Source organism: Lutzomyia longipalpis, chromosome 4 (assembly GCF_024334085.1).
Source record: "Lutzomyia longipalpis isolate SR_M1_2022 chromosome 4, ASM2433408v1".
NCBI lineage: Eukaryota > Metazoa > Arthropoda > Insecta > Diptera > Psychodidae > Lutzomyia > Lutzomyia longipalpis.
The window spans coordinates 12,495,234-12,520,170 of record NC_074710.1 but is presented as its reverse complement, the minus strand read 5'-3'; the positions used below and the strand labels follow the sequence as shown (position 1 = coordinate 12,520,170).

The window sequence follows — 24,937 nt, the reverse complement described above, 5'->3', positions numbered from 1 at the left end:
CAAACTCACCCCAAAATATCCTTCTGGCGTCCCTCATCCATTCTCTTCACTTTTGGTCATGTACAACGACCAGGGAGCTGTTTGGAAGAGCGAGATGGTGAAAACGAAGCGAGCAACCCTTTCCCAGGCTATGTTCTCCGCACCCAAGCAAAAACCTCCCCCCGTCCATTTCACACACGTTGTGAGGAATATTCCAACACTCAAGTTTTGCGCCATTGGATGGAGGAATGGAAGTTGCCCAAGCACGAATTAATGTCATGGACATTTACTATGTGTGTACTTTAGTTTGTACACACATTCGGATCCTCTGTGGAGCCAACATCCCCCGGTATACGCGCCTTGGCAGCCCCTCCTTTCGCGCGCACCCCTACCGTTCATCCTGCCGTATAGGCAAAATTTTAGCTCTTCTCTTGAATTTCTCTACATTATTTCCCTATCCCCCTCCCGCGTCCAACCCTTGCAAACTAACCCATGGCACAAAATACCCCGTAAATTCATATACATCCTCGCCCATCTTAAGCTATATGAGTATCCCTGGGAGTTCTCTGAAAACAGGAAAATGCCCCCCTTCATATTCAATGTTGTATGCTTTGCTAGGACATTGTGTGATATCTATAATAGCGTCTATCGAAAATGCTAACATATAGCAAATATCCATGCGAGCGCGTGAATTGAACATTTTGAGTGAAAATTCATGGTGGAAAAAATAAGAAGAAGTGTAACATGCGAAGCAGGATGGCTATGGGGAAGCAGGGTATGGGGTGGTGGACAAGAAGGACGCTCAAATAGAAAAGCATTTTGGGGATCCTCCATATAGCCTGTCCGTATTGGCGGAGGCACTGAAAATCTCTCTTCGTTTTTTTTTTCTTCGTCTTTTCTTTCGCTCCCCTCATGTATTTTTCCTCTTCCACGCAGCACAAGACCATTTCGGACACTGTAAGTCTAAAATTGAAGAAAGGGTTTCCACCCCCTCTATACTATATGTAAAATACATAACATTGAAACATTCAGTTTTCGGTCGGTCGATATCTCAAGTAGCCTCCCTCTCGTCCTACGTCCCCCTCACCCCTTGGACCCATACAGTTGAAACACTCTCTACCCCCCTGCTCGTACATCCGCACACACCCCCTCCGCAACCACCCAAACTTCAGATCCCGCACTCCTTTTCCACATCGCCCCCGCCCCAGCCAGTATACACATTATAATCGCCTCTGCTGGCTGCTGCTGCCGCTTTCACTTGCCTTTTCCCCATCGTCGTCTCACCAGATCTCCATTCTACCCACCCTCCCCCGTACAACCCCTGCCGCACTTCACCCACAAGCTCTTCCACTTTCACTCTCCCTTATACAGCATTGGCCACCCACTCAACCATCACAGAACACCCACCCCCGTCAACCCTCATACCGCTAGTGCTGCTAGCCTGCCCCAGCATCAGTGTGTGTATCACGCACTGTAGATAGGGCTGTGTATATTGAACGACCAAGCCTACCCTCTCGCCCGCACGCATCCTCCCCTCAATCGTGCCGCTTCCACCCGCACACACCAGTTAAGAGACTGGCGCTCCTCTGCTGCTGCTGGACTAACATGAAAATGGAAATTCGCGTGGAAGCAGAGACGAATCAACTCACGGAAAGATTTTTTTCTTTAAAAAAATTATTTAAAGAAGTTTTACAATTTTAATAACCTTTCTTGTATTAAGAAATCGAATATTAAATAGATGATCAAAAAGTTGTGAAGTTGAGAAATTTTTAAAAATAATTTAAAAAAATATTTGAGAAGAAGAAGATAAAAATTAGGATGCATTAGGTACGAAAAAAAATCAAAAAATAAAATTTTAGATATTGCTGTACTATAGAAGCTTTAGATTTTTAAAAGAAATGCAAATCAGATAAAGACTTTCAAATAAGAATTTATTCTTGATTAATAATTTAAAAAGAATGATTTATCTAATTTTTAAACAAGACTTGAAAATATTAAATTATTGGATATAGTAAAATATTAAGGATTAAAATTTTATTTTCAAAAATTTTAACAATTATTTTAGAAAAATAGAAGAAAAAAATTTTTATAGGTACTAAGATAGGATTGTGCAACTTGTATGTTCAGTTAGATATTCATGACCGTAAAATATATTGCGATCAATTTTTTTGTACAAAAATTAACTACAAATAAAAAATTCTCTAATAACTCTAAAAAGACAGAATATTGTGTATATCACGAAACTGACTAAATTTACAGGTCTCAATGATCCTGTAAGGACTAAGAACATTCTTCATTTAGGAATGAACCAGGAGTTAAGTCACAGATTACCTTTAACCTGTACTTTGAACTTTTTTGAAGTCAGACTTTGAGAAAATTTTAAATAATTCTTGGACATATCTAGGTTAGTAACTTAATAAGAATAGCAATTATCGACCAAGAAAATCAAAGAAGAGATTTGAAAAAAAAAAACTTTAAAATGAACACTTAAGAGAAAATTTTGATTTTTTTTAATTAGACTGTTTAGGTCTACTATAGTAATTATGAATTATATAGTTCCTAAATTGGAATTATTATAAAATTTATCCATTTCATTTCTTATCAAGCTTTACTGATTCCAGTTTAAGGAAAATTTAATCGTCGGATCTAACCGACTAAATATATAATTCAAACATAATATAAAAATAGAAATTAAAACCAATGAAAAAATAAAATTTCAGTAAAAGTGAAAATTAGCGATGGGGTTGAAGTGTGTGTATCACCTTTAAAATGGCAATAGGGACGCCTTGAGACGCCCGAAAGCATTCAAATACATCCACTTTAAAGTGTTCTGAATTCGTCCCTGTTTTATGTCCACTGCGCCGCGCGGACGTAATTTAAATTTCTCTCCTTGCGTCGCTGTAAGTCCAAACTTCTACATTTTCGCATGTTCCGTATAAACGTAATGGATTTCAATGCTTCCCAGCACAAATTCCCCCTTTTTTTCCTTTGCCCAAGTGTGTGCCAGAGAGGGAGCACAACTGTGAGGCGCTCTCAAGGGGAGTTGGGGGTATGGTACACCCATAGAGTGAAAATACGCACCCCTACCACCACCCCCATGTTGCCTCCGAGATGCTGTGTGCGCCCTTTACTCTTGCACACCATCCACTTTCTCTACCATTCGTCGCTTCCCGGGGTACCCCGGTCTCGCTTCCACCTATTGCCAAGCATAGGCTACAGCAGCCACCACCACCCCATTCTCCCCGTTACACAGAAAAACCACCCACACCCCTATTTTGTACAAACACACGACTTTTGCGATATCTCGAAAGCAGGTCCACTCCGGGGGTGGTGTTTGGTTGAATCGAGCTCGTTCTCCCCCCTCGCACCACGCACTTTAACACTCTCGCTCTCTTTCACATCCTCCTTCCTATATTATTCATATAAGTCACCCACACCTCTTCCCCCTTGATGTACACACCTCACCCACCCGCACAGCCCCTCGTCAACGTTTTTGGCACAACGGACTCTCCTGGCCAATGTGGGGGTGGTGGTTGTATGTTATACGGAGATGCTGTGTGCTGCTGCTGGCCTCGCACAGACCCAATATCAACCCTGGTCTATATGCTAAGGAGATCCCCTCTTGCGTCCCAGCACCACTTCACTTGTCCCACCGTTCCTTGTCCACTCATTCCACCATCAACAGCGCCCACCACCCCCATCAGTTCAACCCTCACCCCCCTTGGGCCATACATGTGAAAATATATGATTTTATGTTAAACTATATGCTGTTTTACATACACACACACTCACACACACGCGTATACACATGCCGCTTAGAACCCGGGCACAGAGGGGATGAAGAGCGGACAAGGATGGGGGTGGTTGGTGTACAAGCATACGAAGAGAAATGTGCGTAGGCAAGCTATGGGCAGCAGCGCAAGTGGGTGGCCAAGGGCCATATAAGGAGTGGAATATGTGTGCTGCTCATGGTGTATGTCTCAAAAACGGCGTGTAGGGGGTGGCCAAAGGGGGGGGAGGGGTGTATGTGTACAAGGGGGAATTTCCAAAACGACTAAAACTGAAAACACTTTCACATGGAAGGGGGATGGCTTTTCTGAGCACCAGCCAATCCAATAGTAGTGTACAATTTCATCAGCCACCCTCCACCCCCACAGCACACCCCATCTCATTCCAACATACCGTCCAAAACTTACCATACCAAAAAGTACAAAAGGGGGATGGGGTTGGGTATCTATCGCACAGCAGCCGTATGTATAGCAACCGAAATATCTCTACATACAGCATGAGTTTGAAGCCCCAGGAATAACATATATCTACATACATATTTCTCTTCTATCCGGCATGTGCGGACAAAGTGCGGGATGGGGGGCAAGCGAAGAGCCTCTCAATGGGGTTTTCATCTTAAATTTAAAGTTTTAAACTATACAAACACACATTTACGCAATTTCGCCCTATACGCCCTACCCACCCACCTCCAAAAACATCCCCCGGCACAGCACTGTGTGTGCCCACCAAATGCGAAAACCAACGTTCAAGTCATTGGGAAATGAATGTGATTAAATTTCAGTGTTCAGAGAGTATATGAAGGGGGGTGGTGGATGCCTTCTTCCCATTTTGAGGATAATTCTCTGTGTGAGCTCACACACAGCTTTTAGATAATTCTGGTCCTCCTTTTGATGAGAATTGAGTGGGTAGAATTTTATAGTTATATAGTGGAATAATCATACACGCACCAACTTATAGGGGAGTCAAACTAATTTACAGATTTTCTTCACATAAAAATTCATTTTATGTATGGACTATTCACTAAAAATAGAGATTTTTTCTTATTTTTTTAAATCACAAATAACTTGCAAAAGAGAATTTAGAACGTTTCTAGAAAAAAAACAATATTTTGTTGAATTAATTAAAAAAATACATTTAGGTGAATATTCTACTAATTTATGCTGCAAACTTTCAACTTATGTTCAAAAGCATTAAAGTTCTGTTTTAAATTAGATATTTCATTGTGTAGGCAAATTGGGTGTGGTCACATAAGAACACCTACCTATTTTACCTAATAGTTGGACGTTAAGAAAGTCAAAATTTCCTTATACATCGAGAGGAAAATATGTTTAAGAAAATTTTGACCCTCATCTGCCTATTCTAGCTATAATTAGTACACTCGGAAAATTTTCTTTGTTGACTTTATGTGCATAAAAGGGGAATAAAAAGTTTATATTTTTGCAAAATTTAAATAATTTTGGTTAACCCTTTCGAAACATTGAAACGTGCGCTCTTTTATCTCGATATTTATTCTATAAACGAACTCAGAAGGCATTTTTCAGGCAAAATGCCTTCTTCGATTTTTTCTACGTCAATTTCATGTATTTCTTACTAGGAAAAACAATTGATTTCATAAAAAATTGGGGAAATAAAATGTTTCATTTTTGAGTCAATGTATGACCCAAAAAACGCGAAGGGGTTAATCTATGAATGCGTTCCCAAAAAACATATCTCAGTCAGATCAGAACGTCTTCTTTGGTCTAATTTACATAAATTTAACGCATTCTTAAGTTGGAAAAACAGATAAATTAAAGAAAATTTGGGAAAATAAAATGTTTCATGTTTGGGCCTACGTATGACCCAATGGACGCGAAGGTTAATTGTTTTTTCAAGTTGGAAATGTATGAAATTCACGCAAAAGAAGCCAAAAAAGATATTTTGCATGAGAAATGTCCATCGCAGGCATTTGCAGGGTAAATATTGTGATAAAAAGAGCACATGTTTCTGTTTCGCATGGACGCGAAAGGGTTAACGAAAGAGTTTAAAGAACTTCTTACGCGAAATTTAGAAACTTTGGGATAAAAATTAACTTTCTTAGACGATTTTGAAGACAAACTCCGCGAAAATTTCATAATTATTCCCTGGAATTTTTGGGTGGAAACATTGAAAAGTTTTTTTTTTTGCATAAATTTCACGATTAGAGGTAAATTTTAACACAAAATCCCGCAAAATAAATAATAAAAACTTACACAAAAAATTTTCCAATAATAATTTTGCAAGTCAGACATGATTTCACGCACTTTCACTAGCCGTATGTTGAACTCATTAAGCTTTTCATCATACTTATAAAATCTATCACAAATCCCAAAGAAAATTGTCTCCAAAGGATTTTATTTGAAGCTAAACCAAGAACACATTTCTGCACAATTTCGACTCTTTACAGTGTTTTTTTTTCTTGGCAAATAAAAATTTGCGGTACATTTCGTTGAGCAAAAAAGATCACAAAAAATCGCTTCGAAAAGTTTCAGGACTACACTGATAAAAATAGTTGTAGTGTTTTAAAGAAAATTGATATTTACCTGTCTTTTTTTTTTAAACAGTTTACCAATTTTTATGTGAGTTATGATCGGATTTTACATACTTTGTTGCTTAAATAATAGTAAAATCAACAACTTAGGGATGATTCAATGAAATGTGAAAAATTGAGGAATTTTGTTAACAATTTCAAGAAGATTTTTAAACGAAACATTAAAGATAAAAATTCAGAAAAAATATTTTTGAAATAATTATATGAATTTAACATTTTATGTAATTTTGGAGTTTTCTTTCTCTAATCAGTGTCTTCGAAAATTTTACCAACGATACCAATAATTTTTTTTTTCAGTGATTAATTTTTAATTTATTTTTCTTACATTCTATTATTCTTGCAAAATAATAAAAAAAAATAAAATATTTTATTTTTCTTTTCAAACTATTTGAAAAAAAACTTTAACCTTAGAATCAATCTAGTCCCTATGAACTAATTGAAAAATTAGTTTATTTACCTACAGAATTTTGCCCTTATTCTTTAGGAATTTTTGCGTTTCAGCATAAAAATTTTTGGCCTATTTTCGCTCTTTCTACATTTCTTTTTATAACGTTCTTCATAATTATTTTTTCTTGAGCAAAAAAGCAACGGAAATTGCAAAATGATGTAAAATAAACTCGCTTTTGAAAAAAAAAGAAATTCCCGTCGTTGTGGGCGTAAGTAATTAACTCCTTCAGTCTTCAGGGCTTACAAAATAGTCTTTAGAGAAAAAAAATCTCAAAAAATACCTTCCGGAAGAAGGAAAAAAATTCACACAAGAAGAAAAAAAAGAAAAAGCGAAAGGATTTTGGCAAAGCATTTTCCTGCGCTGTCCGAGCGTCCTGTGAAAAGGAGGTGGGCCGCATGAGATATTTTTATGCTCGATGGAGTGTGATTGAGGAAAATTGGGATAGAAAAATAAATACAGGAAAAGCTGTGAGGAGACTTGGTGCATATACTTAAGAAGGAAAAAAAAGAAGAACCTCTTAAGGACCAGAGGCCAGAGAAAGAAAAGCATTCAATGTGTGTTTTTTTATTCGAAACTCCTCGTTTTGTATGTGTCTTGTTGGAAAATAATCGACAACCCTTGCAAATTTTCCATCATCTTCTCATCGTTTCGACCACCCCCACCCAGTCACACCACCAGCAACGTAGAGAAAGGAAAATTCTGCCTGAGCAAGATGAACGATTTAAAGTTACATGGACGCTCACACACATGGACCAGAGAAAATTTTCACTTTCTCTCACTCTCACTCTCGATCGATTTCAGAGGAGGGAAAATCGCCAAAGGATTTTCCCTTCCCTATTTTGCATTAATATTGAAATATATACAATTTCCTTGCTCCCCCGCATCCTTTAGGGGATTTCAGCGTGTTCTTTGTACATTCATTTCTGAAAATCTTATCAAGTAATCAAGGTGGATTGATAAAATAATTATTTTTAATCCAAAATTCGAAAAGAAAATGTAAAGTTTATATAAGTTGGAAAATATAATATATCCCTAAATTTAAATTTTGTATAAATATTTTATTAACGCCGAAAAAGCTTCTTCACAATTTAAAACTTTTTGTCTTTTGACCCTCCTGAGTTGGGACTTTTTTTGTAAACCAGAGTAAATGGCTTTCGATTAACAATTAAATACATTAATATTCAGATTTATTAATCCATTCTATTTTTCGCGTCTAAAAAATATTTTTTTGTGGGAATCGTTTTTTTTTCTTCGTTATTATATTGGCGGGAAACATTTTGCGCCATCTTGTTTTTCACCACGGTTTTCACAAAAATCAAACTTCCAATTATTATCAATATTTGAATTAAAATTTTCCATTGGAAGATCTTCTCATCTTGGAAAACGAGATATTTGAAAACGAGATGGCATTATGTGAAAAATACCATCGTCTCGCTCTACGTTTTGTGGTGTGCGTATGGAACGTGTGGAATTTACCACTATATGCGCATTTTGTGTGGAACATGTGAGGAAAAATTTTTTTAAATTAATTTTTAATGGAAAAACTCATTTTTGGGGCGCCAAAATCGCTGTGGATGCTCTGTGGGGCTCCAGGTATTTGCAGTAAAAATTTGGGGTCGCAACTCCCCGGATTTTTTTCCGGAATTTGCACCACTTTTTCTGGCGCCAATTTTGATAGTTTTGAACTGGCGATGCCAATCGACGCGGAATGGCCGTCTAAGCAAAATAAACACAATTTCCCATGAAAATTCGGCGGAAAACGCGAGAAAATTGCGAAAAACATTCCGTGCGAGTGAAATAGTATCAGTGACGTCATCCATCTCATTTTCTCCTTAGCCAACAATCCCAAAAATAGTAGTGGTGGCTTTTGGAACTACATTTAGAGCGCCAAATTCAAAAAGTAGTCAAAAATACATGATATTTATATGGGGGCTACATGAAGGGGGGCGCTTTTTGGGGAAAATGAATGTCTTAGGTTAGAAATCCGTGTAAATATTGGACAACCTAATATAAAAAGCTGAACTCACCGGCAGTGTTGATGAGAAGTTAGGTTAAGTTGAATTATCAGGTCAGGATGTCGGGACAGAATTTGCTCTCTGACCAGGGTCTCAGGTTGGATGGGAGGCGTGCACATGAGTTGCGGAGGATCCAGTGTAGATTAGGTGTGTTCAGTCAACCCGATGGAAGTGCATACTTGGAGCAGGGAAACACCAAAGTCCTCGCAGCAGTTTATGGGCCCCACCAAGCGTCGTCGAAGCGCATGAATGTCGAGGAAGTTGTGATAAATTGTCAATACAGCATGGCAACATTCTCCACTGGTGAGAGGAAACGTCATCCACACGGGGATAGGAAGTCCCTGGAGATGGGAATGCACATCCAACAGGCATTGAGTGCTGCCATTAAGCTGGAATTGTATCCACGCTCCCAAATTGACATCTTCATCGAGGTTCTCCAGGCGGATGGGGGTAACTACTGTGCTGCCATCAATGCAGCAACTCTTGCCCTCATTGATGCTGGGATTGGTCTGCGGGAGTACGTGTGTGCATGCACAGCATCTTTGGCCAATGGAAAAGTTCCCATGATGGATATTTCATACATTGAGGAAGTCAGTGGTGGTGCTACACTCACTGTGGCATCCCTGCCGTCATCAGGAAAGATTGCTTTCATGGAAATGTCACAGAGATTCCATTTAGATGATCTGTCCAAAGTTCTGGAGCATGCACTAGAAGGTTGTCGGGAAGTGAAGAAAATTCTCGATCAGGCTGTTCGGGAGCATGTACTGAAGGTTGGATCAGCTGGAGATTGGGGGACAATTACTAAATAACAAATTTAAATACTTCTTAAGGATATTAAAGTATTTTTTTAAAGAAATTATTCTGTTTATTTCCTAAGAAAGAGTAGAAACTTTATTACTTTTTTGGATTCTCTCTGAGGCTACTCAGGAATTCCTTTACTTGCTTCTCTTTGCTTTTCACCCTGATATTTCCAATGAAATCATCAAGAATTTCCCTACCTTCCAGAATACCTTTGAGATTGTGCACCGTGCCGTCCTCTATTCTGTGATCCGTCACACGATCCTGGTTAAAATTATACGTCCGGATCTTTTCGTTGCGCATACTTGTGCCTACTTGACTCTTCCTCGTGCTCACAGTTGATGCAATTTGGGCTTCAATCTCTGCTTCATAGAGTCGTGCCTGGAGCTTCTTCATTGCCAGCTCGCGATTCTTAATCTGACTCCTATCCGTCTGACATTCCACGGATACTCCCGTTGGGAGATGTGTAATCCGGACGGCACTGTCAGTCGTATTGACGTGCTGGCCACCAGCTCCTGTTGCGCGTTTCGTTTCAATTCGCAAATCACTACTATTGAGGACAATGGATATGTCATCGGGTCGAGGGATTATGGCCACGGTGACGGTGCTTGTGTGAACCCGACCGGATTTTTCTGTTACAGGGATTCTCTGAACACGATGTACTCCCCCCTCGCGCTTTAGTGTTTGAAAAGCATCTTGCCCGGTGATACAGAGACTAGCATGCCTAATTCCTCCAATTTCCATATGATCCTCCTCGAGAACTTCCGTAAACCAGCCTCTGGAATTGAATTTTTAAAAGAAGCTATTAAAATTTGCTTGATTTGATAGAGGAAACATACTGCTGGACCAAGAAGCTCACCTGAAATTGCAGTAATTCGTGTACATTGTGTACAAATCCCTGGCAAAGAGCATCGCTTCCTTCCCTCCAACGCCAGCAGTCACTTCCAGGATGAACGATTTATAATCATCACCCTCATTCCCTGCCACAATAGCCTCCAAGAGATCACTGTGAATTTCCCGAAGTGTCTCCTTCAGTTCAGCTTCCTCTTCTTCCGCTAATTCCTTGAATTCTTCATCTTTCTCATCCCTGGCGATTTTCCTCAGAGTTTCCAAGTTTTCCAGTAGTGTTTCCCTGCGCTCTATCACGGCACACATTTGGGAGAGGTGTCGCCATCGGGATGCATTGGACGAATCCTTTTTCTGACACTCTTCATCGAATTCCTTCCGAATCTCTTCCAGGTACTTTCCAAAGGATTCACTGTTCCACAGTTCCGTGTCATCGCTATTCTTATTAACGGTGTGACTCCTCCTGAGATGAGGGTACTGCACAATTGAGTAATCTTGCTGCAAACTAGCCAGGAAATTGAATTTTCTCGCCGGAAAAAGGTGCCGCAGATTTTTCAGCATGGTGGAACGAATGGAATATATTTGTGGAAAGTGGAAAGTACTGGAATGTTTGTTTACATTTTTTATTCCAATTACACGCGGTACGTGAAAAATTGTTGTGATTTCAAGAAAAGTAAAGAAAATCCAAGAAAATGGGAAAATCAAAAGTGTCAAACAAGTCAAAAAGTCAGCAAGAGATTGGGGTAAAGGAGGAGCCAGCAGAAACTAAGAATACCCCAAAGGAAACGAAGAGAAAGATTCCAAAACGGAAAAAGAAACCCGTTGTAGTGCCAAAGTGTATGAGAAAAATCGGAAAAATCTTTAAGAATTTAAGGAAAATTAAAGAAAATTATATTTTTTTCTTTTTGCAGTCATGAAAACTGTTCGCATGACAAAAAAGACATTGGATGAAGCTCTGAAGGCGCTTGAGGAAGAGGAAACAAAAGTTCCGGAACATTCGCGGGATTGCTTCAAGCCATCCTGGCATTATTCTGACAGTGAATACAACGAATATCCTCTCATGACGGACCAACGATTCCTCTTTGAGATGCAGAAGTGCATAGATAGGGAAGATTGGGTGGCATTCACAAAGTACATGCTTAACTTTACATCAGAGAACATCAATAACTTCGTCCAGCAAATACAGTTCAAAGTAAGAATTCCTTTTCATTAAATCCTCATGGAAAATCTTTCGTAATAAAAATAAAATTTTCTGTCTTGCAGCTGGCTGTTGTTGGCCTAACGTATGATCCTGTGGCACGAGAGCACAACCTTCTGAAGGAATTGATAACGAATGTACAGGAAAGTGCATTGGGTTGGAAGAGTGATACATTCTGCCCCGAAGAAACCGTGAGGAAGATCTTTGCGATACTGTAGTCACGAAAAATTAGGTCAATAAATTACTTCACTGAATCCCCAATCTTTTTTGATTAAACGTGAAGATGTTGGCGTACCCCCACCCCGTATCTGGTGCAAGAATCGCACGGGAGAAAGCCTCGTGGGACGTTTGTTTGAAATATTTTGGGAAATTCTCAAGAGGACAAAAAAATCGAGAGAGTTCCCGATAAGATAAATGATTTGTAGGAGTATAAAATTCAATTCGCCACAGCAGTTGTAAGTTATTTTTAAAAGCATTCACATTTGGATTACGTCGGAAGAAGAACCTGGACATGACTGTGATCAAATTTGTGGTAATTGGAGTACTTTTGGGGCTCCTGGCCGTAGCAAGAGGTATGGAAAATTCTTAAAATTCCTTTGTGATTTTTTTGCAAGTTCGGTGAAAGTGTGAAAATTTATTCTTGGTACGATCATAAAGCAAAGAATCCTTGAAAAGAATCAGTAAATAAAAAGATCTTCGGAAAAATAGCAGATAATGCAACTAGTGCAACAATCAGAATGCACAAAACCTCTCTGATCTGTTCTATACTAAACGTTCTGCCCGTTCTGCCCATTAGAAGTAATTCAACAACCGAAAAAACACGTTACACGAGGCTAAAAAAACACAAGAAAAATCAAATTTGAAACTCTGGAAAGTAAATTTTTCTCCCGCCATCTTTAGCGTCCTTCTCATACATCCACCATATTGTTTTAACTGCAATTTTTTAAATTTAATTCTGTAGGTTCCCCTCTGAATGACCCCAGTTCAAGGATAGTTGGTGGCTCTGATGCGTTCCCAGGGCAATTTCCTCATATTGTCTCCCTGCGAACACCCACGTATGCACACTTCTGCGGTGGAAGCCTCGTTTCCGTTTCTTGGGTGCTTACGTCTGCCCACTGCACACTCGGACGTGCCAATGATGGTGTGATTGTAATTGCCGGAAGTGTACATCTCAGTGAAGGTGGTGAGGAGCGTCAAAGTCAGCGTATAGCTAATCATCCCTACTTCAATGCCAACACCATGGCGTACGATATCTCTCTCATTCATACTGTGACAGCATTTCCGGTTACAGCACACATCTTCCCCATTGCCATGGCTAACTACACACTCCCAGCTGGTATAACAGGCGTCCTCTCGGCATGGGGACACACTTCCGTGAGTATTTTATCATTTAATTCTCCAATCTATTGTTATAAGGCAAAGGATTAGGACCACGACCGTACCAATCGATCATTCACCTTATCGGTAGGGTATTGAATAAATTGAATTTCAAAATCTAATCTCTAAATCTCAAAACTGCTGCCTCACTTCCCTCCACAGGTTAAGGTTTTACGATTTTATGAAATGAGAGTTTTTCCAGTTTATTTTGAATTGAAATCTTTTTAAAACGTTTAATAAAAGATGGCGCTTGTAGTAGCGTCCTTTAGTTTTTCTTGTACAAAATGGCGTCTTCAAAATGGCGCTTCAGCCACCTAAACTAATAAAGTTCTTTTATATTTCCTTCCAGTACCCAGATGGCGAGTTGAATGACAATCAGCAATGGCTGTTTGTGAAGACGATCTCCTTGGATGATTGCAGATCACGCGTCCCGGAAATAGATCGTCCATTTGTACATGATAACACCCTCTGTACGGCACGCGAAAATCCCGGACTTGGTCTATGCCTTGGCAATTTGGGTGGTAGCATTCTTGTTGGCAATGCCATCGTAGCTGTTTCCTCGTGGCATCTCGGCTGTGCCATTGGATACCCAGACAACCACGCCCTAGTATCAGCACACATCCCCTGGATTCACACCACAATGATGGGAGGCTAAGCAATAAATTAAACTTTTTTCCCCCAGATATGGGTGTTTTTCTCAATGATCCATGTGGACTCTGGGTGCGATAAGATTAGATTGGCATGAATGGAAAGCTTTATAAGACGTGTCCCTGGGGTATGTCCCGCCACTTTTGTGCTATTCCGTGTAACCATGAAGTTCAGTGCTGTGATCCTCCTTGCGGTGTTCTGCCTCTGTCGGGGTGCTAGTTTACCCCAGGGGCGCGTTGTTGGAGGTCAACCTGCAGCCGTTGGGCAGTTCCCCCATATGGCTTCCCTTCAGATTGCAGCTAATGGCAATCACTTCTGCGGTGGCAGCATCATTTCCACTCGATGGGTTCTTTCGGCTGCTCACTGCACTATTGGACGTCAACCAGCAGATGTCCACGTTGTCGTGGGTACAATTAATCGCCTCCAGGGAACTCTCCATCAAGCTTCTCAGGTCATCAACCACGAAGCCTACAACGCTAATCTCCTCACCAATGATGTGTCTGTTGTTGAAGTTCAAACACCTTTCATCTTCAACGACAATGTCCGTGCTATCGGTGTTGGATCTGTCTATGTTGGTGGAGGTGTTACAGCCACAGTATCTGGATGGGGATTAACTGCCGTAAGTTCAAGAAAAAAAAAGTTTTTTTTTAAATATAATTTAATTAAAAATCTTTGATGTTTCTTTAACAGCAAGGAAATGAAGCAGCTCCGGTCTTCCTTCAGTGGCTTCAAGTGTACACATTGACCCATGAGGAGTGTCGCGAGAGAAAGCCACTGCCAGTGAGGCTACTGGTTCACGAGAATACCATCTGCACGTTTACAATGGCCGGTCAGGGGCTCTGCTTCGGTGATTCCGGTGGACCATTGATTGTTGGAAATGCCGTCGTTGGAATTCCAAGCTGGGTCTCACCAGGATGTGCCCAAGGACGTCCCGATGTCTACGCCAGGGTATTCAGTCACAGGGAATGGATCTACGCTAATACGGATTTGTAAATCAGCCATCTTTGAATGCCACAATAAAGGAATTTAATAAAGACAAGAACTAAATAAAAAATCTTTTTTTTTTTTTTAATATTCTTCGTATGCTGAAAACTGTGAAAACTACAATAGTTCTTGGATAGTTCTTTTCTAGTTTATGATAAGGAAACACGGGAAAGGATTCTTAAATAGAGAGTTAACTATTGGGTTCGAAATTAAATAACGCCTCCTACAAAAATTACTTTAAGAAAATTAAATTTTTTCAAATTGTAAATTCTTTTAAAAATATAAAAGAATTTTAATATCAAACTCCAATAATCGTTGTGTTCAAAAAAAATACTCTGAAAGCTCTAGGATCCAAATTTCCCATAGAGCCGAATAAAAGCTCCAAGATCAAAGAAACATCAAAAAGCTTCCAAGTTTCCCTGCTTTTTGTTGTTTGTCTAGGCTTCAGTGAAAAAAAACCACCGATAAGCAAACAATTTTCACATGACTAGGAAGAAGGTTCATTTCATGCTGAAGAATAAAACAGTGGGAAAGTCCACCAGTCAAAAAGAGAAATGATAAGGATTATACGATGCCTTATATCTTATCAATTCTACAACAATGGAGTACAGAGCTTCTATCGTGATCATTAAAGGCCACTTAAGAATTTTCAGCTCCTATCTCACCAAACAAATCACCTGAACTGGCTAAGATTTAACATGGTCCTATTGACGTTTGAACAGGTAAAATACGCAGAAAAAAATGAGGGTTTTTGTGTACTTCCCAAACACGCTTCTAATGATTTTAAGATTAGATTATAAACCAATTGCTACTGGAGTTTATGGGTGGTTTGGTATAAAAGGCAGCTCAATCAGCTAGGTTGCTTACACAGCTAATTTGAAGTCTGATTCAAGATGAACAAGCTGAGTTTGGTTTTCGCTTTCCTTTTCTTGGGCGTCGCCCTCTGCGAAGTCACGGAGTTTGGTTTCAATCCCGATGAGGTTGAGCCAGTCTATGGTAAGATCATATACAATCTGCTTTAACAAAAGAAAATTCTTCAATTCGAAACTTTTTGTGTTTTCAGAGAGCCCTGCTGCACCCAGGCCAGAGGGAGTCTACTTTGATGATGACGACGTTACGGATGCTAACCCAGGATTCCAAGGACGTGTTGTTGGTGGAACATCCGCCACATCTGCTGCTCAATTCCCGTACATGGCTAGCTTGAGGACTGCTGCTAATGCTCACTTCTGCGGTGCTACAATCATTGCAACCCGCACTGTTCTCTCAGCTGCTCACTGTACCGTTGGCCGTGGAACTGGTGCCGTTCGTGTGGTTGTTGGAACTCACCTTCGTCTCTCTGGTGGTGTTTCCCATGCCGTCAACAGGATTGTCAACCACCCAAGCTACAACGCCAATACCATTGCCTTTGATGTGTCCATCGTTCAGACTTCTGCCACCTTCACCTTCAACAACAACGTCCAACAGATTGCCATGGGAACTGCTCATGTTGGTGGTGGTGTTACTGCCATTGTTTCTGGATGGGGTCAGACTTCTCACCCAGGCAGTGCTCCAAATAATCTCCAATGGGCTGCCCTTACAACCCTCACCAATGCTGACTGCCGCAACCGTCACACCGCCAACAATGCCCAGTTCGTCTTTGACCACAAGATGTGCACATTCACACGCAACGGACAGGGTATCTGCATGGGAGACTCTGGTGGCCCACTCGTTGTTGGAAGCAACGTTGTCGGTATCCCATCCTGGGTTATTGCCTGCGCTCGTGGCTTCCCCGATGTATACGATCGTGTCTCCAGCCACAGGAACTGGGTCATTTCGGTCATGTAAACAACTCAATGCTCATCAACATCCAGGAAATGTTCTTTTACACAATAGTAATTTTAACATCTTTAAATAAAGCAATTTTTTGAACTCAGAATACAGTTTTTTTTATTCAGCTTTGATTTCACTTTGTTTCTTTATAAAATTCTAGATGTCTACCTTCTTGAATTTTCTTCAAGATGGCTATGAGATTTGTTGGCTACAAATAGCACAAAGAATACATCCTGACACTAAAATAGTATACCAAAATTGAAGAAACATATATTCTTTAACTTCTGAAGTATTGTTCCTGAAAGGGAGTGTTCTTCTTTCTAACCTCAAAAATTTTCCCATTTTTAGGAGATTTTGCTGTTCTTTTAAATTTTCATAAATTCAACTAATGAAAATTCACATTCTTTTTTATTATTTTAAACTATTCTAAATCTTTATATACTTTTTACCTTGATAATAATTGCAATATTCTTCTAACGAAAATTGTAATTAGAGAAACGATTAAAACAAAATGACCGAATACTGACGCCTGTTTACATTCATTCAAATTTCAACTGACTTTAACAGAAAAAAATTTAAATTCTAAACTCTGCTTTCGCAATAGTACTAATTGCCCCTCTGCGAAAGCAAATTTTCCCTTTTAGCGGCCGTCCTACCGCGGAGAAGTCCTATTGAAAACGATCCTACTGTGCAAGTTTTACTGTATTTGTCTTTAAGAAATGATCAAACTATGTAGTATATAAAATCTTCTCAGATAATCATGGAATTTATTTCCAAAAGATTGGATTGAAAACCTCTCAGAAATATGACACAATAGCTCGAAATTATTATGCTAAAAAATTGATTTAAAAATTCCTTGATTTCTAAGACTAATTGATAATTGACCATCCCATGCAAACACTGATAAATAAAATTAAAATTCCAAACATAATAATTAAAACCTTTTTTTTTGGAGTTCTAAGAAACTCATCTTTATTAACGTTTAAGATTACGTGTTTTTCCCAAAAAAAAAGCAAATCCGATATCAAACAAATGATTGATCACCAAAATGGCTATGACATTTAGACAGATTACCTTTACAAGTGTTTTGTGGAGGGTTTTGAAGGTGATAAAAATCAAGAGCAAGATTCTCAATATATGTAAGTATTTATTATTTTGTATAATATCATTATATGGTGCACAAGAGACAGGCCAAGAATTCTACAAGTTTTGTTGTAGCTTGGAGTCAGAAAGAGTCGTCATTTTTGTTTGCAGTTGTTTACATGACCGAAATGATCCAGTTCCTGTGGCTGGAGACACGATCGTACACATCGGGGAAGCCACGAGCGCATGGAATGACCCAAGATGGGATTCCAATAACATTGCTACCGATCACAAGTGGGCCACCAGAGTCTCCCATGCAGATACCCTGTCCAACGCGGGTGAATGTGCAGATTTTGTGATCAAAGACCAATTGGGCGTTACCAGCTGTGTGACGGCTGCGGCAGTTAGCGTTGGTGAGGACTGTAAGTTGAGCCCACTGAAGAGCGTTGGGAAGACTTCCAGGATGAGAAGTTTGGCCCCATCCAGACACAATAGCGGTAACACCACCACCAACATGAGCAGAGCCAATTCCAATTTGGCGAACGTTGTTGTTGAAGGTGAAGGTGGCAGTAGTCTGAACGATGGACACATCAAAGGCAATGGTGTTGGCGTTGTAGCTTGGATGGTTCACAATCCTGTTAACGGCATGAGAGAGGCCACCAGAGAGACGAAGGTGAGTTCCAACAACCACACGAACGGCTCCAACTCCACGGCCAACGGTGCAGTGAGCAGCCGAAAGGACAGTTCGTGTTCCAATAATTGTAGCACCGCAGAAATGAGCATTAGCAGCAGTCCTCAAACTAGCTTGGTATGGGAATTGAGCAGCAGATGTGGCGGATGTTCCACCAACAACACGACTCTGGAATTCTGGGTTATCGTCCATATCATCGGGTTCGAAGTAGACTCCCAATGGTCGTGGTCCTGGAGGACTCTCTGAAAGGAAAAACAATTTAATTATTTTTATTAATCCTAGGAGATTTTCTAAAAAACAACTTTCTTACCATAGACAGGCTCGACCTCATCGGGATTGAAGCCAAATTCCGTAACTTCACAGAGGGCGACGCCCAGGAAAAGGAAAGCAAAAACCAAACTTAGCTTGTACATCTTTTAGCTGCAACTCACAAACTGAATATTTTGCATAGAAGCCCGTAGGTCTTTTATACTTAATATAGGTAGCCCATATGACAAAAAATCTAATCAAAGGCGTTTTATCTAAAAACGGTGGCGCTTTCTCGCGCCCAGCCAAAACAAGGCAATCAATTAGGTAGGTACTTAATTGGAAATCCAGGAGATTAGCAACCTCTCCCAGCTGCTTTATCAAACTGATTATTCCTACTAACGTTCTTCTTACAAATATCTTGCTATCAGAGACTTTTGGGTTTTATTGGATGATTTCTATCCCGATTTAGCTATCTTAGCCTAAAACCTGATAAGCATGATAACCAAATTTGGAGGCAGTGAACAAAAAGTATGATTCGATTGGTTTTTCCCAAAATAAACTCACGTACGATTTTTGTAATTTTCCTTCTCGTAGTATTTCTGATAAGAACCAATAAAAGGAAAGCTTCCAATTATCACCTGAAATACCTATTCGATTTGATTATAAATAAAGTCAAAAATATCGTTTTATTTAAAAAGAAAAAGCTCCTGAGTTGAAAAGTAGTCATTAAGAATTTGCCCAAATGAGGTCTCTAGCATTAAAAAAAATTATTTTAAAAAAAGGAACTTCTTGATGTTTAGAAAATGTTGTAAACGTTGAAAAGAAGTCAAAATATTTTCAATCTTGGTAATTCGTAAGAAAATACCATTATATTTCAGAAATTGAGTGAAAGTGTCCTTAAAAGGATCAATTGATGTACAATCATCCTGTATCAGCTATCCCAAGAATTCTTCAACCATTTTCTTGTAATTGTCGTTCAAATCACCTTGAAGTGATCTTTGAGATGACTTTAATGGATTTTCACATTACAAAATCAATTTTCATTGGCAATTCAAAATAAATAAAGAAAAGAAGTCTTATCTCTCTTCTCACCCAGCTCCTGTTGTCTCTCTAGTCGGATTCTTCATCTTCTTCCTCATCCATTTGGCTTCCTCTTTGATCTATCTCCAGGTTCAGTGTCTCGTGGATGATGTCTTTAACTTCTTTAACGTGATCATTTAGCTTCCCCGGTACAGGGGGCTCGGGTGAGGTCTCACGATTTTCTTCGCATGTACTTGATGTTGAGGACACCTGTGTTGCTGCCAATTGGAGTTGTTCCACCTTGAAGAAGGACATGGATTATTTTTCTAAACAATTTTCCACCAAAAAAAATCACTGAAAATCTCACCAAAGCTGCATTGAGATTATTATTTATGCTCTTTAGCATATCTTCAAGGACTTTTCGTGTTTTTGCCAGCTGCAATTGCTCCTTCACAAGTTTAGAATACACGTAAGAAGATTGTTTTTCCATTTTATCACTTTTCTTCCTTTTCTTTGTGGATTTTCGCAGATTTTCTCAAATATTGAGGAATTGTTTATATTTTTGTTTACCTATACCGAATGATTATGACAGTATAACAATACCCATTAAGCAAAAAATCATAAGCTGAATTTCCATAGAATATTCCTCGGAGGAAATCTACATAAACTAGTTTTTCTTATATTCCCAATGTTTTTTATCCAATTTTCTTTAAAGGAAATTCATGGAAATTGAATTTCCTGGGTTTAAAAAGTGCGTTGAATAGCATTAAAAATGGAAATTCGCAAAACTTCTAGAGAAAAAATAATTCCGTAAAAAAAGATTCAAGTGGTGGGTATTTTAAACCTTTCAAAGTCACCATCCTTTAATTTAAAATTTCCGTTAGAGAATCATAGCAACCATTTCCCGCGGGAAAACCAAAAAATCCTTGGAACGCGTGATTTATTATACCTCCAAAAATCTTCCTCAGAGGCAGAAAATGCCCAAGAATAATTCGAATTATAAAAATATTCTTATTAACTTGCTGGGAATATTTTAATCGTACAATCGGTATAATCTTTTCAATACAATGCACACAGTATAATTATTTTTTATGTAAAATATATTTATGTAGAATTTGCATTTGATATTTCAGTTGACCAAAAGGATAAAAACCATAAAAACACAGGATAAATCATTCTTTTCTTAGTTTGGTTTTTAAACTCCAGAGACCGAGGTAATCCACGCCCTGTATGCAGAAACGTGCGTAAAGCCCTGTGGATGCGTATCACATCCATCAATGTGTCCAAAGGAAACTATTCCAATTTGATACAATACGCCATTGTTGTTTATATCTAGGACGCCAGGACCACCGGAATCACCATTGCAGATGGCACTGACTGGTGGCGTTGAATCCTGAACGCAAAAGATGTTAGGAGGTAGTTCATCTGATGGATCACCCGTTTCATATGAACTCTCGCACTGACTGTAGAGGATCACTTGCAAAGCGCTGGTGTACATCAATACGTTTGCTCTTGAGCCATCATTTGATGTCCTTCCTAAGCCACAAACAGTAATGTAGCGTCCATTGTATGCATCTCTACCGTAGCCGGATGGCACCAATGTTACTGCACTCACATAAGTGTTAAATGTAAAAGCGCCCGTCTTCAGAAGTGCAAGATCATTTGCTAGTGTGGTTCCATCGAAATCTGGATGTGGATGGGCATCCAATAGTGTGACTATTTGTGATTGCCTGCCCACACTTGCAGTTGTTGATCCTGCATTGATCACCCACAAGAGGAAGTCATCAAGTGAAAAAACGCGACTCTTTACAGCACAATGCCCTGCAGTAAGTACCCATGTTGGTGCAATAATGCTACCACCACAGTAACCAATTAGAATGGTAACACCCACAATTGTTATGTCAGCATAGTATGGGAATTGTCCATCGGCAGCTGGTTGTCCATTGATGATCCTTGAAGTTGGTTTGTTCGAAGAAACATGTTGAAGTTCCCAAATGGACTTTAGTTGCTGCAGAAATTATTAAAATGTTTTATAAGCAGTTAAAGCCTCAAATAAGACATTTAAAATCTTTATTACACTCACCGATGCTGTAGTTGAAGTGATCAACAAAACTGCAAAAGTTACCACAAATAGCTTTCTCATGTTAGGCCTTGCTGCTTCCAAAACAACCATTCAAATAATGTACAATTTAAACCAATTTTCAGTCTTTAAATACCTAAAGAAAATTCCATTGTGTGAAATGGCACAGGAAGACATAATTTTCACTTGAAACTGTTGATAAAGAAATTTTCAAAAGAATGAAAAGTTCAAGGAAAGCGCAAAGTAAAGAATATAAAAAAAAGAGATAGGACCACAAAAAATGGGACATTAGGTATTTTCCGACTTTAACTTCACTATTCCACAAAAAAGAAAAGCGTTCTTCCGCGTGTTGATAACAAAAACAGGTGCATGGAAGTATTGAGCTTTCTTTCGTCTTATCAATATGAAAATGAGCGGAATTTTTTTTAAAATTCAACCCTTGGAAGATTTTGCTGACTACCATGTCCAATTCAAGTTTTTAAATCGTGAAAAAAATAAAATCAAAGCAATCAAAGGGATGGCAAGTAATTTTGGAAACTGGAGGATTTTCAAGAGCGATTTTCGAGCTAATTTTGAAACGAAAAAAATGCTTGCATTCTTGTTAATTGGTTAATTGATAAAAACCGAGGCGGTGGAAGATAAAAAATAATAATCTTCCGAAAAAAAATCCTTCTTTCAAAAATTCCTCGACGGCTGATTAAAGCGGCTTGAAATTTTGGCGGCTGGGGGCTCTGAGAGGATCAAGAGAAATAGTTACGTAAATTCCAACTATTCGACAGCAGGCAATTCTACAATAGAAACTTGAAAATGGGCATAAATGTTCCTTAGGGCAGATAAAGAAAGGAAAATGAGTGCGATTTGATTTCGTCAAATGGCGGCTAATTTTCAAAATGTCGTCTTTGAAAATTTCAAAGTTAGTATTTTTTGCCCAAAATCAGGGGGATGCCCAACCCCGAGAAATCAGTACTTTTAGTGAGGCAGCAGGTTCTTCCGATCAAAATAAGGGATCAGTTTGCACAATTCCACTTGCAATCGAAAGTACATTTAATTAGCTTTCGATTGATCCCTTCTCATCATCGAAATAACATTATTAATATAAAAAAAGTTAAAGTGTTTCTCGGGAATCGGTCGAGATTGAGCGAGATTCGAGAATTCCTCATACATTTTGTTCAATAAAAAGTGACTTTTCTTCACTGAAAATGAGGTTAAACCATCCCCTTGCCCAAAATTGTCTTATTTCCGCTCTGAGGAACGGAGCCCTCAGCCGCAGTGTATCAGCTGCTGCGGCTTGAATTGATGAATCTCGGAGGTGGTGGCTTGAGAAAAAGTTATTTTACGGCGGCGGTTTGGAAAATTGGTTCAGCGGCTGGTTCAAGAGCTTGAAATTTCGGCGACTGGGGACTCTGATATCTTCTCGTGGCTTAACCGGTGAATTGCATAAATGTTGGGATACATTCTCAAAGTATATTAATTCAGGATGCCGCATCCGTTACAACACTAGAAAATTTTTTCACTACTGCTTCAAATTTTTCGAGAATTCTGAAAAATGCCGCGAAGATTCGTTAGCACGAGATTTTACCCCTATTTGAACCATTTGAATGTAAAACTAATAGTTTGAGTCAAAAGATTGTGAGAGAAGAACATTTTGCCTTATTCTGGGGGCCGGAAGTAACAGAAAAAAAATGTTTCCCAAATCCATTTATTTCCTATAATTTTTTACATAAATTAATTACAATTTTATTAAAAAAAAAAACCAAAATAATTAAGTCTGAAAGCCCATAAAAATTAAAACAATTCAAAATTATTTAATCGAAAAAAGATTGGGTAGTTCTTTCACTACCTACAATTTATTTTTAAATCGACTATTAATCGATCGCTCATGGCTGTAGAAAATTCTTTATATAGAACCATTTTTTTAGGAAATTTAACAGCATCATACAACACTTTTCTCATCTTTAAAAAAAATTGATATAAATATTTTTTTTTCTCTTTTAACTATTAGCACTCATAGTATTGGTGATCCATGTCGTGAATAATTGGACATTTGTAAATCCATTCGGGGCTGTATCACATCCTTGATCTGATCCAAAAGATACCACACCAATTAGATACACAGTATTACCTCTGCGAGTTGTTACTGGACCTCCTGAATCACCATTACAAACGGCATTTCGTGGTGTTTGCGTACTATCTGCGCAAAAGCATGTAGATGGTAGGGTGTCGTTAACGTACGTTGCTTGGCATGATGCAAAAGTAATAATTCGCATTTGTGTTGTACGCAACTCCTTGGAAGTTTCTCCATTATCTGACGTTAATCCAAAGCCACAGACCGTCATGAGCGTTCCAGTTAGCGAATTGAAGTTTAGATTATTGGGAATTAGAGGGATTGCAGCCACATATGTTCCATCCAGAACAAAATCTCCCGAATGTAGAAGTGCAATGTCGTTAAGAAGTGTTGAGGGATTGAAGGCCGGATGTGGATAGGCGTCAATGAAGAGGAGTGATGTATCCTGACGTGGTTCATTGGCTATTACACTCCCAGCTTCAATGTACCATGCTTGGAAGTCAGTAAAGAGGTCTGTTTGTGTTACGCAATGTCCAGCTGTAACGATCCAGTCCTTTGCAATAATTGATCCACCGCACCATCCCACAATTATTGGTAGAAGAAGCCCTCCGTAGATGGTTATACGGACCATGTAGGGAAATTCACCATCAAGCGCCAATCGTCCCTGGATGATCCTCGCAGTCGGATGCGACGTGCTCTTCTCCATCAATTCATTTTGAATATCCAAGACAGTTCGTATGGCCTACGAAAAATTTATTAATTTTAGTTTATATCTTCACATTTTTGTTGCTTTTTTGTGTGTTGGGAAAACTTACTGCTGATGCCACAGAAATGAACACAAAGAACACAATAGCTCGTAGAAACAATTCTCGAAGAAACATCATTCTTGGGCACTCACAAAAATTCTCCAACTGTGGTTAAACCTCACTGATTTTACTATTTTATACAAATCATCCCTTTTTTCGGTGAAGTATACAAACTGGCCAGGAAGTCGTAGCTCATGCTGAGAGATTGATAAAGAAATTTTCGCATCGCGAAAGTAATTAATTTTAACTATCACTGTGCTCATTAATTAACAGTTGAAATGAAGAGAAGTTTTGACCTAAATTAGACCAAAATTAGGTAAAGAGAAAGATTTTTTATTTTTAGCATTAAATAATGTTCCACATATGATCTTTATTTATTTTCATTTTAATTCAATGTTGAGACATTCCTGAGACGCCGGAAAAGAGAAAATTTTATTGCTTTTGTTGAAACTGATAATATCGGGAGCACATAAAAAAATGCCTTTC

General features: G+C 38.9%; 7 protein-coding genes across 8 annotated transcripts; 3 read left to right on the top strand and 4 right to left on the bottom strand.

Moving 5' to 3' along the window:
- Nucleotides 1–8,801: 8,801 nt before the first annotated feature.
- LOC129794516 (exosome complex component RRP41) lies at nucleotides 8,802–11,893 on the top strand. The gene is made up of 4 exons (XM_055835269.1): nucleotides 8,802–9,603; nucleotides 11,119–11,278; nucleotides 11,353–11,633; nucleotides 11,705–11,893. The coding sequence occupies exons 1-4, from the start codon at nucleotides 8,857–8,859 to the stop codon at nucleotides 11,855–11,857; spliced, it is 1,341 nt and encodes a 446-aa protein (XP_055691244.1). The 5' UTR covers nucleotides 8,802–8,856; the 3' UTR covers nucleotides 11,858–11,893.
- On the bottom strand, nucleotides 9,619–11,028 carry LOC129796368 (peptide chain release factor 1-like, mitochondrial). The gene is made up of 2 exons (XM_055838221.1): nucleotides 10,455–11,028; nucleotides 9,619–10,373 (listed from the first exon to the last, which is right to left on the bottom strand). The coding sequence occupies exons 1-2, from the start codon at nucleotides 11,000–11,002 to the stop codon at nucleotides 9,692–9,694; spliced, it is 1,230 nt and encodes a 409-aa protein (XP_055694196.1). The 5' UTR covers nucleotides 11,003–11,028; the 3' UTR covers nucleotides 9,619–9,691.
- A 129-nt stretch (nucleotides 11,894–12,022) lies between the features above and the next one.
- Nucleotides 12,023–13,697, top strand: LOC129796369 (chymotrypsin-1-like). Its single transcript, XM_055838222.1, has 3 exons — nucleotides 12,023–12,211; nucleotides 12,601–13,013; nucleotides 13,366–13,697. The coding sequence occupies exons 1-3, from the start codon at nucleotides 12,151–12,153 to the stop codon at nucleotides 13,669–13,671; spliced, it is 780 nt and encodes a 259-aa protein (XP_055694197.1). The 5' UTR covers nucleotides 12,023–12,150; the 3' UTR covers nucleotides 13,672–13,697.
- A 130-nt stretch (nucleotides 13,698–13,827) lies between these two features.
- Nucleotides 13,828–16,472, top strand: LOC129794515 (transmembrane protease serine 9-like). The gene is made up of 4 exons (XM_055835268.1): nucleotides 13,828–14,283; nucleotides 14,355–14,653; nucleotides 15,535–15,644; nucleotides 15,712–16,472. The coding sequence occupies exons 1-4, from the start codon at nucleotides 13,828–13,830 to the stop codon at nucleotides 16,470–16,472; spliced, it is 1,626 nt and encodes a 541-aa protein (XP_055691243.1).
- A 1,112-nt stretch (nucleotides 16,473–17,584) lies between these two features.
- On the bottom strand, nucleotides 17,585–20,068 carry LOC129796367 (trypsin alpha-3-like). Of its 2 annotated transcripts, XM_055838220.1 has the most exons (4): nucleotides 19,868–20,059; nucleotides 19,573–19,800; nucleotides 18,542–18,586; nucleotides 17,585–18,473 (listed from the first exon to the last, which is right to left on the bottom strand). In XM_055838220.1, exon 4 carries the CDS (start codon nucleotides 18,421–18,423, stop codon nucleotides 17,716–17,718), a length of 708 nt encoding a protein of 235 aa, XP_055694195.1. In that variant the 5' UTR covers nucleotides 18,424–18,473; nucleotides 18,542–18,586; nucleotides 19,573–19,800; nucleotides 19,868–20,059; the 3' UTR covers nucleotides 17,585–17,715. The 2 variants fall into 2 exon arrangements, with proteins under 2 accessions (XP_055694195.1, XP_055694193.1); XM_055838218.1 differs by having other exon boundaries at nucleotides 18,542–19,800; nucleotides 19,868–20,068.
- A 446-nt stretch (nucleotides 20,069–20,514) lies between these two features.
- Nucleotides 20,515–21,686, bottom strand: LOC129796366 (collagenase-like). The gene is made up of 2 exons (XM_055838217.1): nucleotides 21,584–21,686; nucleotides 20,515–21,508 (listed from the first exon to the last, which is right to left on the bottom strand). Exons 1-2 carry the CDS (start codon nucleotides 21,671–21,673, stop codon nucleotides 20,696–20,698), a joined length of 903 nt encoding a protein of 300 aa, XP_055694192.1. The 5' UTR covers nucleotides 21,674–21,686; the 3' UTR covers nucleotides 20,515–20,695.
- Nucleotides 21,687–23,263: 1,577 nt separating this feature from the next.
- Nucleotides 23,264–24,554, bottom strand: LOC129796365 (serine protease 3-like). The gene is made up of 2 exons (XM_055838216.1): nucleotides 24,461–24,554; nucleotides 23,264–24,387 (listed from the first exon to the last, which is right to left on the bottom strand). The coding sequence occupies exons 1-2, from the start codon at nucleotides 24,527–24,529 to the stop codon at nucleotides 23,572–23,574; spliced, it is 885 nt and encodes a 294-aa protein (XP_055694191.1). The 5' UTR covers nucleotides 24,530–24,554; the 3' UTR covers nucleotides 23,264–23,571.
- Nucleotides 24,555–24,937: the final 383 nt, after the last annotated feature.